Raw genomic sequence first — 13,865 nt, 5'->3', positions numbered from 1 at the left:
TTCTGTATTAGTAATTTAAAAATTACATTCAGTATTTTTTTATCATAATTTTAAAGTTTTCTTACTTTTTTAAAGTTTACATCACGCCTATATAGTGAAATATGCAAAATGTGTTTTGTGATAATTTAAATATAGCCTATTACTTTATTATATAGTCGCTGAAGAGATACTAGAGAAATGAAGAATAAGAAGAAGAGAGTTGATATGTAATGTTAAATAAAATTATGACAAAAATAGCTTCACTTGTATAGGTTTAGTACAATGTGACTAACACAATGTTCCTTCCCTACAAATGTTCCAGACACGCATAATCCTGAACAAGGCAGATCAGGTGAAGCCCGAGGAGCTAATGCGTGTTCAGGGTACCCTGATATGGAACATCTCCCCTCTCATGTCCAGCCAGGAGCCTCCTGTAATGTACTCTACTAGCTTGTGGTCCATTCCATATGAGCAGGGTGCCCCTAGCCGGCTGCTGCATGCTCAGGTACTGTACCCACACATTTCTTGAGAAAACTTATTCTTGTATTCTCCTCATTTATGTCACTTATTTTTATTGCATGAAATGTCATTTATTAACATTTTTAAAGTACTTTAAACTAATAAAACCTTGGTATCCTGTTATTTTGCATGTGATTCATCACATATCACCCCTATAAAATAATACACAAAAAACCGAAAATTCCCCCACTGACCCCAATGAATCTCTGAATGTCCAGTGAATATTTGGCAAGTAGAACTAAGTACGAATTAAGTACTCAGATCGACCCTGACACTCATCTTCACACTCACTTGAAGAAATGAGTTTTGTATTCAAGCCCAGTGAGTTATCATATCAGCCTAACATTGGTTGTTACATGTCACTGTCACACTTTCTATATACTTGCATTGTAAAACATTCAACCTGCCAAAAGTTATTTATAGTGCAATTATTTGTGTCATAGGCCTTCAAGTAAGGGCAAAAAACATATTTCTCATCCGGAAGGTATCCTTAAAACTTTCAGGCATATTTTCTGCTAGAAATCATGATCACACAGAACACTGCAACAAGACTGCAATGCTTCGTTTGCAATCTATGTCAATTCGGGCAACTTCTGGACTATCAAAATGTCATTTCTCTGCAAAGCCTTAATTGTTACACCTAAGTAAAACTGGTCTGTGTTTAATTTGTATTATACTCATGGTGGCTTCAAACTATAAATTTATATAAATCGTACAAAAATTTTATCATTGTAAAAAATCAAGCTGTGATAAGATCCATGTTCCTGCTGTTTTTATAAAATATAACTGCTTACTGTGTAGAGTCTATTAAAAATCTAGATTTTGCATCTGTAGTCCCCTACCCCATAAAATAAGGGGGAACAAATAACTAACAAAGTTTTACTGAAGTACAGAGGCATTTGGTTCTAAGTTCAAGACTATCTTGAACCAGAATTAAAAGATAATGTAAAATATAATTGGTATAAACCGTTGAAAATCTGAGATCAGAGAAATCTGATTTAGCTCTAAGAGATTTTAATATTATCACTATAAAGCTGGACATAAAATGCAGAATAGATAACATGTTGTTATTAATTAATCATGCAAGAGTTTTGAGTTGTCAAGCACTACTGAACAAATAATAAAGTTTCTGAATACTCACAATTAACTGTTAACTAAATTTTTATTTCCTTACTACTTTGAAGAAAATTCAAAAGGTGGAAGTTTCTCAAAAAGAGATGAGGTTGCCAAATACAAGGTTAAGACATGATGGTTAACCTGACATCACTAAACTTGTTTGTGGTAGTATGGTACTGTATGGCAGGGCTGCCCAACCTACGGCCCACGGGCCGAATCCGGCCCAAAACAACCAAATTTGTTTACAAGCATTTGAAATATTAAATAAATACAAATTTTGAGAACCAAGCAGTCCAGCCGATTACACGTAGAACGAACCGTATTCATTTGGTGGAGTATGAGTGTTGAAAGAAGTAAAGTAGTTGCAGACAGATTTCACTGACTAAGGTGGTGGCTGCCGGCTTGCGAATAGAGCGTGCGTAAAGCACGGCACAGCGCGCGGTGCGGCGACGTAACCCCTACCCAACTCAAGATCACCACTCGCCACGTAATTTGTATGTCCTAGTATTCTAGTAGGATTAATTAAAATCAATGTATTCAATTTATTGGTGACTTTTTTATTGTTCCCTCAGAATTAGAGCAAACATCCAAAAGTCTGGGTTTATATTTATTTCTACTAAAAGAACCTAAAAACATAATATATTATAAACCTTTACCTAACAACTAATAAATAATAAGAAATTACAAAATAATCAGGAAACAAGGGCCAAATAACCTTAAAAATCATATTTTTCACAAGATTTCTGGAACAAACCCCGGGCAATACGTTTTGTTTGGGGTTCCAAATCCCCTGGGATGTTGGCCCACCTGACCATAAAGGCTTTACAATGTGGCCCTTGGGTAGAAAAGGTTGGGCACCCCTGCTGTATGGGATTAGCAAGTATGGGATAACAGACTATCTTATATAACAAAAAGTAAACACAACTTTTTAATATCTCATAAATCACTTGTAACAGAAATCAATAAAACATTGGAGAGATTTGGAGATCTATTTTGAAGTCAGCACGACTATTTCTATCTATCAGATGGATAGAAACTCTCTTTTCAATAAAGTTCATTTGACCAATGACAGAATTATACAAAAGGTAACAACAGATACAACTAATGACAATACATGCACAGATATTGTCAATCCCATAAACTGAGAAATTTGACAAGTATTTTAAGGCAGATTCAGCTTTCAAACAATAACTATAATAAGTAAAAATGAAAATAACATGATCTAAGTAAAATATATAGACTTGTGTTAGTATTATAACAATGTAACTATTACAGAAACAAAATCAATGTTATAAAGTGAGAGATTATTCAATTTCTTTATAACCTTTAAAATTAAAAATTAAATAACATAATAAAACAAAATTTAAATGACAATTAATTGTTCTGCGACTGATTGTAGGAAAGAGCTTTCCTCCGAGACCTCAGACAAGCTATTGACAAGAGAGTGGAAAATAAGATAGCAAGCGCTCGCCGATTTGCTGTAAGTATATACCAATTCATAGATGTGTAGATTTAAGCAGAGAATCAGTGACACCACTACAATAGTATGAAAACTAGTAAAACAACTTCCTTCAGTGATATGAGATCCATATTAGTGACTTACATTACATAAACCCGACCTCATCTGCTTACTCTTGGGTTAATCACTTTAAACTCACTTGTGAAACCATTATAACATTTCTTTATCTTATAAGAAGTTTGAGTACATAAAAGATTAAACTAAAAATGAACAAAACTCAAGTTTAATGTTGGGTATATGCTTGGAATAAAAGTATTACAAAAATATTATGAACTAATTTCATATTTGGACAGATTTAAATTTATTATAAAATTGACAGCTAAATTTGAAAAAGAAACTGCTATTTACAATAAATTTTTACTTAAGCTCTGATGTTTACCTAATTGAAGCCTTGGTGTTTGTAGACTGTAGCCAGAACACCAGTTATAACAGGCTATTACTATAGTACAGGATGCAAATCAACGCTTAGAGAACCAAAATATTTTATGCTAATAACCAGTAGGTCATAACAGACTACTACTATTGCAGAATATTGCAGTGAAAGTGTTAAAATGTATGTGTAAGTAACAAGAATAAACCTTTGAAACACTTTTACGCTTTGCACAAAGTACATTAAAATGTATGTACTTTTTTAATAAAACGTAAAAATTTATCTAAAGACAAAGATATATAAACTTCCAATTATAGCATTACAGCTTTTTATAAGAGAACTGACAGTTTCTGCTCAGTAATTACAATCAATTTCCTGGAATATGATTTGAATCAATGGTTCCTTAACAGACATTCTAAGTAACAAGTAGCTGTTGAAAATCGTATTTCTAATCACTCAATACTTAGAAAAAATAAAAAATAGTGTATTATTAGAAAGAATTATAGAAACTAACATTCTCTTCTTGTAGGTGCGAGTACGAAACCATGCGAAAATGGTTGACTGTTACCTGACTACTTACTACAACCACAAGACTTTCTTTGGCAACCGAAAGAAGGTTGCTGATGACATCATTGAACACCCTCAGAACTACCACATCTACGAAGGGCTGAGCACACTGACCAACATCTCTCGCTACGATCTGCCTGATCCCGAAGTAAGAGTCTTTATTGATTTTTGTGTGATAGGATCTGTCTTAAAAGTGAGTGGAGTTTTATGCCACATATTCTCACTTACTGATATGAATGGTAAACATCAAACATCCATCAGTAGCAGTAATGTGGTGCATTCTGCCTCCTGGTGTGTAATGATGCGCTAAGAAAAAAGTTTCCACTAGATTTTAAATGTATTGAATGAAAGTGTGTTGAAAATCTATGAATGAGTAAATTTGAGTTTACAGGATAGTCTTTGTTCAAATGTTGTTTGAAATAATAAAACGTAATAAAAATGTTTTAATAAAATATGTTAATGTAAATTAAAATGTTCTAAGAATGTGCTCTAAAACAAAAATATAGTTGAAATTTCTAAAACTGATACAATCATTAAATAGGCAAAACATTGTCCCACCTATGTATTTTATTCCCTTGTATTAGTATATTTTCTATTCTCAGGTCTATCGAGACTTCTTTCGGCTGAATCCCGTATACGATTTCCAACGGTTATCTGACACCTGTACCTACTTCCGTGGCTGTCCCATCAACCGGTTGGATGTGGCCATCGCGTACGACCTCCCAGAGCTTGTCGGCAAGTACAAGAAACAGGCAGAGAGGGTCCTGGAGGCAGCGGCCAAGAGTTGAGCTGTGGCCGGTGCACAATCATGCACCATCCCGCCACCACATGCTGGTACATGATTGTGGCTGCTTCTCCATCAATGGTCCAGCAGAGCTACTTTAATGAACTCCACTGAATAAAAGGGGTCAAGTAAACCTGAGAGGATATATTATTTTGATTCACAAACACTAAACTATGTATCCTACTTTATAATTTTTGAAACAAGTACCTGCTGATCATTTATTATTAAAATTATGTACTCTTTTGACTTAAAAAAAAACTGAGAAGAAAAAATTCTTCAATGTTGACTGCAAAATAGATAGCTTCAATGATTTTAAAATTTACCAATTCAGATTTTTCTCTAATACAAAGAAATTAGGCTGAATTATTTCTTTAACCAAACTGTCTAAATTCGGTTAGTTGTATGAAATTACAAATAATAAATTACACTCATAAAATTCCACGACTAAGAAACAATATTTACAGGTAAATAATTTGATAGAACTAATTGCAAACCAAACACGATTCACTGCCGCCAAAGTAACTCTGCTGGTCTGCGAGAGGGACTGTTCAAGGACAAAAGTGATAAAGCGGACTGAAGTGAACGACGATGAACCCAGCCAAGGAGGGTTCAAGACCAGACTTATTGTATTTATTTTGTTTCCTTATGTGTTCAAACCCTGTTACATTTTTATTTTGTATTTCAAACATTTTCGGCCAGTGATGTGAAAATAACCAGTGATGAACACTAATCGTTACGCTTTCTACTGAAAAGTGACTGCGGCAAATCCCCATCACTTGTGTGTTTTTGACTACCACTTTGTCGATCCACTGTTCAAACAGGCATTTAACAAACCAAAAATATACAAGTGATGACTAGACCACCTTTGTTGAAGAGATCAACTCATCCATGACTCTCCTCGCTCGTTAGATAGACCTTTGTGTACATAGTTATGTTTTGTGTTCTGTACGTAAGTAGTTGGCAATATCCTGTGTATAAAGTGTATGTACTACAACAAACAATACAATGTTACTGTTTAACCCTTTTATATCCTTTATTTTCCTTCTCTCGTTAAAACTTATATTTACACCGCTGTTAGTGCACAGCTTCATAATAAAAAATTAAGTTTCAAGCAACTATAATAATTGCTTATTGAAAGCTTATAACATATTTTATATTTAAAAAAATCTTTAATGTAAAATAAAACACTGAGATTAAAAACATGTTAGTATTACACAAAAACTGTACCTGTCCAATCAATTTTAAATTTATAGAAATAATTACTTCGAATATAAAACTTAAGAACAATAAAAAATATCCCGTTTTATCACAGTCAGAGCAAAGGTATTAAAACTGAAGATAATTAGTTTGAAGGTTAATTTGTTCGATATTTATACAGTATGACAGTTATAATTGTTGACATATTAATAAACTCGTAACACTTTAAAAAACTTAAAACTCCATCCTCTTGAATCCTTACATACATGATTAAAATTGCTATATATATATATATGAATTAATTTGGTTGCAATCAGTAAGAAATTATGTTTGTAAAGATATTGATTCATAATGGTTTGATGTTAATTGTATTCTTGTCAAAAGTTTGCAATGCCACTATCTTGAAATCTTGGGTAGTTAAAAAACATGTAAAAAGGATCACTAATGCAAATGGCCTGAAAATTCGATCACACATTCCCATTTTGTTCCATGATGCCTAATAACAGAGATATAACCACTCTTTTCACAAACTTTCAACAGCCACCATCTTCATACCTAACAGAGATATTGAGAATGTGAAATAATAAGTCTCACAAGTTAAAAAAATTCTTGTTGAGGACTCTTCTAATTGAAGATTGTACCATTAATACTATGTAGTCTAAAAAGTTGTGTTATAAGGGGTCACACTGGTTTACCTAAAACCCCTTTATATCAAGTGAATTTAGTATTAACCCTCGCTAACAAGTTTTGTTTTAAAAAGTACGTTTACAGTACAGTAGTGTGCAGTGTATTATTATTGTAACAAGGTTAGTAATTAAACTCATATTTTAACAGAAACATAGTTTAATTGTCCAATACTACAGTATATTAATACTGTAATAATGATAGACGGAAAAACACAAAAACAGAAGAGTAGTAAAAATGTAAGTCTCTGTTACAGCTACAGATGTAAAAACACGAATTCAGATCTTTTCACCGATTTCACAACAGACATGCAACTGTGTATAAATGGTGCTACAGAATACTCTAATTCACATGACTCTAGGTCTAGGAGAAGGGAATTTTGTGTCTAGACCTGTGCCCAAGATGGTATTTCCCTCAAAGCAGATGTCACTGATCGTGGCAAATATTCACTGGAAAGAGTGAACTCCTACTATTAAGGTTCTACTACGTAAAACAACATACTACTGAAGTTAAACTCAGACTATTAAGATTACGTTTTTCAAAAAGACTTGCTATACACAATTAGATTTCTGACCTGAATTGAGAAATTTTCAAATTATGATGGTTTTTAAGTCCATAATTTTCAAAAATGCAAAAATTTCCAGAAAATTGTATCACATTCTGGTATTTTGTTATTGTCTGATCATTTTTAATAATCATTTAATTTGGCCTATCACAAATTAAATAATTATTCTAGGATTATTAATGATTTAATTTTTGGTTAGATGTTCAATTTTTGGTGGTTAAAGCTCAAGAACACATTGAGACATCTCCTATATAGAACCATTATAGAGCCATATGATAGAAAATGCTATCCCAAACTTGAAGATGTCACATTATAAATGGCACAATAAAATGCCTCATCTGCCTGAACTTATATTTGTCACTGGGCTAACAATAGAGCTAGCTGTCTCTATGACAGGTAAAAACCATAAATATAGAATATCAACTGAAGGAGTCATTGCTTTCAGGACAAAACATTATCTCAAAAACCTCATGGGGTTCTTAGACATAACAGGTTTTATGAAGTAGAACCAAAGGTGAAAATAGATGTAACTTTATAACCCTACAACCCATACAGATGGCTAAAATCTGGAATTGCTATGTTATTCCTTCAAAGCAATTGTTCATTTATGTATGAATGGAATGAAATTTGATTTTTACAATAGAAAAGTAATCTTATCTGAATACAATCAGTTAAATTCCAACATAGCATCTTTTAGTAAAACAATTTTATTGAAAATGTTTGATGTAAGTATGTTGCTATAATGCCAATATAATCTAAAGACATGAATACACTGCATTCACCCTACACAAACAAACTGGTTATGTTCTGATCACATTAGTAAATCTCATTGTAAAACTTGAGTTTATAGCATGTTACAACAGATCGAGCTACCACTTCTTGGATTCACAATATTGTTTATAACAAGTTAAATCAAAAGAGAAGCTTATTCTATTACTCATATCTTACATTTTAACAATTCTAAATAACATTCATACTATGATTTTTATGGAAAATAAATAATAAATTATTTTCTTGTACATCTAACAGACAGGCTGTCCCACTGGTCTCTCTGTTCATTCACATTGCCAACGTTTTAGGAACTTTGTCGAGGAAGTTTATTTAGGCTGACAATACTGCCCTAGTCATTCAACACAAGTACTTCCAAGTGGGGTCTGATAAATCACCTTGATTCTTTCCAAACCCTACTTTAGGACTTGAAAGCTAAATTCATATTTGACCAAGATAGAAGGTGCCTGCTTTTATCTCAATAGACTTTTTAATGTTAATTAAACTATACAAACACAATTTACAACCAAACAATACTGTGAACTATAACATTACAAAAACCTGGTGTTATAATAAGTACTACAAACAGTTGTAATAGGAATACTCATACAATAATAAAACTCTTTAGTTTTAGGACTGGATTTTATCTGATAGCCTGACTATCTATATTATTCTCAAATTGGTTCTACAGTACCAGTAATTTATTGGCAAAAGTTATCTGGAAAAGGTAAGGGAGATAAGCCTCATATTATTATTGTTCCTTTTCCAATCATTTGTCTTTCTCCATCACACTACAACCATTTGCTTTTGCACATTTTTATGGTGAATTTTAATTTATTTTGTGGACTTTGAAGAATAAGCCAACCGTGTTGGAATACGCGTTGTCTTAACAAGATAATTTTGCCATTTTTGGACTTAAAGTGGATAATAATTTGTTTGAAAGTTGACTATATTGTATGCCTGTTTTACCTAGAGATTATGCAGAAATACACTACTATTACGGGTATGCAATAGGTAATGCTTCAGGCAATATGTTGTCCGTCATGGAGATCCTCAACTTCATACATTCCCGATCAGCATATGATTTTAAGAGTTCATAATGCTTACCTGAAAGAACGGGTGCCTGATAAAGGAGCTTTTTAGGAAAACTTCATTGATATGACTTTGCAAGTTTTTTTTTCTAATTTTGACCAATAAAACATGTTAACAGCAATGTTTCATCGACTTTTAACAAACTTTCCTCTCCCAGTAAAATTTACATTTTGAGCTCCATAGGTTGTAAGTGGAATTTGAGATATGATGCGATTGAGATAGCACTGCCATATTTTTAGGATAAACAGCTGACAAAATGTACAGGTTTTTTAAAATAAGTCTGAAAAAATTGTAAGATTTTCATTTTTAATTTGCCCTCAATGATTTTGGAATTGTTGAGGATTTCATGTTTTCCAATATTCAGTGATTTTCAAACCAACATGGATAGATGTATGGTGACAAATTTATATTTAACTACTTACGAAGCTATAGCCATGAATGTTAAGAACTGAGTCAAGACTTGAGTAAAAAACAAAAACTTAAGGGATACCTTTAGGGATGCTCTATTTCTGGACTTTTGCTTGACACTAATTTTTGGGACACACACATATATAATGTAGCATCATCTGACTACTAGAATGTTTTTTTTAGTATATTATTATATACGTATACATAATATGTTATTATACTATATATCACTATAGTATATGCATTTGTATATGCATTTATTATGTGTGTGTGTATATATATATATATATATATATATATATATATATATATATATATATAATAAGGAGCTATCTCCTTTGCTTGCAGCCATTTAAAACATTGCTCAGTTTTTATAAAAACATTTTGAGCCAATATTTACATATTCATTGCCTTTGTTCCTTGTTGTTGTCACTAGCCTTCTCCTACATAAACAAAATAACAACAATTGGTAATGACTTCACTAGCAACAGCTGGTAATGACTTCACCAACAACAGCTGGTAATGACGTCACTAACAACAGCTGATAATGACGTCACTAGCAACAGCTGGTAATGAAGTCACTAGTAACAGCTGGTAATGACGTCACTAATCTAAATAAAGAAAGCTGGCAATGATTAACTATGAATGAATATCTATAGGTGTAGTATTCGATAGTAAAATCAATAATCATCATCCGATTGTGTTGGTAGCCGCTTATTATACTGTAGCCAAAACATAAAAGACAAATACCTTATATAATTACATTGCTAATAGTGTCATTTTGTAACATATATTTTTCCTGTTTCCAATTAATAATACAACTGTTTGTAATGAATCAAACATAATTAAACTATATTTGATTTCAAATATTCCAAATCATTAAAATTTTGATAACATTTTTAAAATTTACTTGGATAACATTATTTTGTTATTTGGTTTTATTGGCTGAGCATTAGCAATGCCTATCACTCGTGGGGCTAAACGAATTTCATTTCTGTTTATCTGTCTATATTTGTCTGTCTCCACGATATCTCAAAAACCAATTGACGTATAGACTTGAAATAGTGCATGAAGCTTCATTTCTATGCAAGGAACACTGAGTTCAGTGATGGTGCAAGTCACTCCATTGGATTTGGCTGAGTGTTAGTGAATATTTTTACATTGGTCTTATGGGTAACCATGATGCCATAGAGAAAATAGCAGAAAAATAAATTTTTAAACTCAGTATTCTCATAAGAAGTTTGAATATGTGACAAATTAACAGATATAGCCTAATTATTCCACACAGTGACTTGGTGGTGAGCTATCTCATAAAAGATTTATCTTTAGACTTAAAATTTTGCATGAAACTCCATTTCTATATAGACAAAAATAAGTTGAATAATGTTGAATCTCCAACCATGTTGTAATCAGTTGCCAATTCTAGAGTTAAGTTTTACAATTACGCCATGGCAGGTAAAATGTTATTGTGCGGTTACAATTAAGCTATAGTTTAAAGCGATTCAAATTACACAAGAGTTTCATTTATCAGACCACAACTCACAAAAGCTGTTAGTTTAGGTCCGAAAATTGAAACTGTAAATATTAACTGGTCATGAGAAATAATCATGCATTTTTAACAAAAGGAAAATTCAATTATTAATAGTAAATGAAGAATACAACTCACGTTAGGTGTGACTTCCCTCAACCACTCATCAGCTTGTTCATCAAAGTCAATCTTGCAAGCATTCCGTAGATCCTGAGCAGCTTGTTCCCAGTTACCAAGTAGCCTGTGCGCTCTACCACGGAACTTGTATGCCGGCGCACAGTCAGGATTGATGACAAGCGCACGTGTACAATCTCGAATACACGCATTGGGCTTATTGGTGTTCAGGTAACATTGACCCCTCTTAGCATACAACAAAGCAGATCCTACAACATGACATAGTTCAGTCATCTACTAAAAATAATCAAGCAATTTCACATCTTGGATTGAAGGAAAATACACATACCTACGAGGGCTGTTTTTTAAGTAAGGGCCGTTCTCCCGTACACGGTAGTAGTTCGCGTTCCTGCCGTAACGAGCGTGCGCCCCGCCTCCCGGCATTCTTAGCGAACAACTTCATGCCAGTTGCAGCTCTGTAGCTAACCTGTATGCATTACTGTGGATCTTTAAAATGTTTAAGATTATCGAATCACCCGCCGCGTGTGAGATTCGGTCAGTGATACGATTTTTGACTGCAAGAAACATGTCGGCTGCTGACATTCACCGTCAGCTTTGTGAGGTGTATGGTGCCAAGGCAATGAGTGAAGGTAAAGTGCGGAAATGGGTCCGAGAATTTAAAGATGGCCGCGAAAATGTCCACGATGAAGATCGCTCAGGCCGGCCATCTGTGATCACGGGAGATTTGATTACTGCAGTTGACGCAAAAATTCATGAGGACCGACAGTTCACAATAACCACTCTCTCTATGGAATTTCCTCAAGTGTCCAGGTCAGTACTGTACAAAATTGTGTCAGAAAACCTAAACTTTAAAAAATTGTGCTCAAGATGGGTACCCAAACTCCTCACTGAGGATCACAAAAAAAAGAGATTAAGCAGTTCTTTGACTTTCTTGACCCGCTACGACGACGAGGAAGGAGACGACATGTTGAGTCGAATTGTCACAGGAGATGAAACATGGGTATCCCATATCACTCCTGAATCAAAGCAACAGTCCATGGAATGGCGGCACACAACATCTCCAGTCAAAGTCAAAGCCAAGCAAACGCTGTCGCGGCGCAAAGTTATGGCAACTGTGTTCTGGGACAGGCGCGGTGTTTTGCTAGTGGACTTTATGCCGCGAGGAATGACGATTAACTCAGAAGCCTACTGCGCAACCCTGGCCAGTCTCCGACGCGCCATTCAGAACAAAAGACGCGGCATGCTGACAAAGGGAATTCTGCTCCTCCACGACAATGCAAGGCCTCACACCGCTGCTCGGACACAGGAAATGATCGACTCTTTTGGCTGGGAAGTTTTGAATCATCCGCCGTACAGCCCCGACCTTGCTCCGAGCGATTTCCACCTTTTTCGTTACTTGAAAAATCATCTTGGCGGGAAGCGCTACAATGACGACGAAGAAGTCAAGACGGCCGTGAACTCCTGGTTGTCAGAGCATGCGGCAGATTTCTTTGAAGAGGATTTCAAAACTTAGTTTTAAGATATGATAAGTGCCTTAACAAACAAGGCAACTATGTAGAAAAATAAAGAAAAGTATGCAGATTCTGAAAATAAATGTATTTTGAAAAAAATAATTGTTGTTTATTTAAAAAAAAAAAACGGCCCTTACTTAAAAAACAGCCCTCGTATATTGAATATTGTACTTAGATCTCTTGATATATGAAAAAAATCATTAAACAGTGTTTTCGTGTATACATTAAATTGATTAATTCTTTCACATTAATTCTTCATCTTGTAACCCCAGTGCATGACCGGATGTAGCACTGACAGGGTTACCGGTACATTGCTAGTAAACATTACTAGCTAGAGTACACAATAAACACAGATGGGTGGTTTGAAACAGTAGATAGTTCATATTATCTGTTGAAGGAACATAGATAACTGGAATGCGATATTTATATAAAATCTCCAGTTACTAGAGAACTATTTGGTTGTTTGGTTTCTACATTCTAACAACAACAACTGTTTTAAATCCCTGCATACCTTTTTATGTGGTCTTATATGGCATATTACCCAAATCGTTTTAGCTAATGTACTTTCCTTTTGTAGTTTATTTCGGATATCTTAAGTGAAATAGTTACTCATAATTGATTTACGACTATACATGTATTATTTTAAGTTTATTTTCTTCAAAAAAATGTATATATAATAAAATGCATACACTGATATGTACCTGGGTTCAACTTAATAGCCTCAGTGTAAAATTCCGCTGCCTTTTCATACTCCTGGTCTGAGTAGGCTTTGATAGCCTCTCGTTTTTTCTCGTTGGACTGGTCCATCTGCTCTTCAGTGATTTCCATTGCCTCATCAACCTCCGGCAATGGTTCTGCTGTATCTGGCTCTGAGCACACGAAATCAAATTTACAAAAAACAGTAATATGAAAAGTTGACCTCAGAAATAAATTGTATGTCATTTCCAAATGTAAGCAGCTCTGACTGATGCTACTTGTTAAGATTGGATTGGGATTGGAATTGATGTAAGACTTTTATTACAATTATACAGTAATGCTATTGATATTTAACCCATTTAATGAAAACGTCCACATACACTGATGTATTTGACATGGTCAAAAAATACAATGTCTGTATTTATGT

The 13,865-nt window shown here is 33.9% G+C and overlaps 2 protein-coding genes across 2 annotated transcripts in view; one reads left to right on the top strand and one right to left on the bottom strand.

Moving 5' to 3' along the window:
- Positions 1-5,873, top strand: part of LOC124357527 — a 38,715-nt gene extending 32,842 nt beyond the window's left edge. The window contains exons 10-13 of the mRNA XM_046809409.1: positions 302-484; positions 3,014-3,094; positions 4,033-4,218; positions 4,673-5,873. Of these exons, the coding sequence (XP_046665365.1) occupies positions 302-484; positions 3,014-3,094; positions 4,033-4,218; positions 4,673-4,858 (636 nt within the window). The 3' untranslated portion in view covers positions 4,859-5,873. The remainder of the gene's footprint in view (positions 1-301; positions 485-3,013; positions 3,095-4,032; positions 4,219-4,672) is intronic.
- The window catches only part of LOC124357528 (putative protein FAM10A4), an 84,470-nt gene that overhangs the window by 53,945 nt on the left and 16,660 nt on the right, over positions 1-13,865 (bottom strand). The window contains exons 3-4 of the mRNA XM_046809410.1: positions 13,444-13,611; positions 11,235-11,479 (exon numbers count right to left, since the gene is read on the bottom strand). Coding sequence (XP_046665366.1) covers positions 11,235-11,479; positions 13,444-13,611 — 413 coding nt within the window. The remainder of the gene's footprint in view (positions 1-11,234; positions 11,480-13,443; positions 13,612-13,865) is intronic.

This window comes from Homalodisca vitripennis, chromosome 3 (genome assembly GCF_021130785.1).
Source record: "Homalodisca vitripennis isolate AUS2020 chromosome 3, UT_GWSS_2.1, whole genome shotgun sequence".
NCBI lineage: Eukaryota > Metazoa > Arthropoda > Insecta > Hemiptera > Cicadellidae > Homalodisca > Homalodisca vitripennis.
Note: the sequence above shows the minus strand (reverse complement) of the source record. Positions and strands in the feature narration are given on the sequence as shown.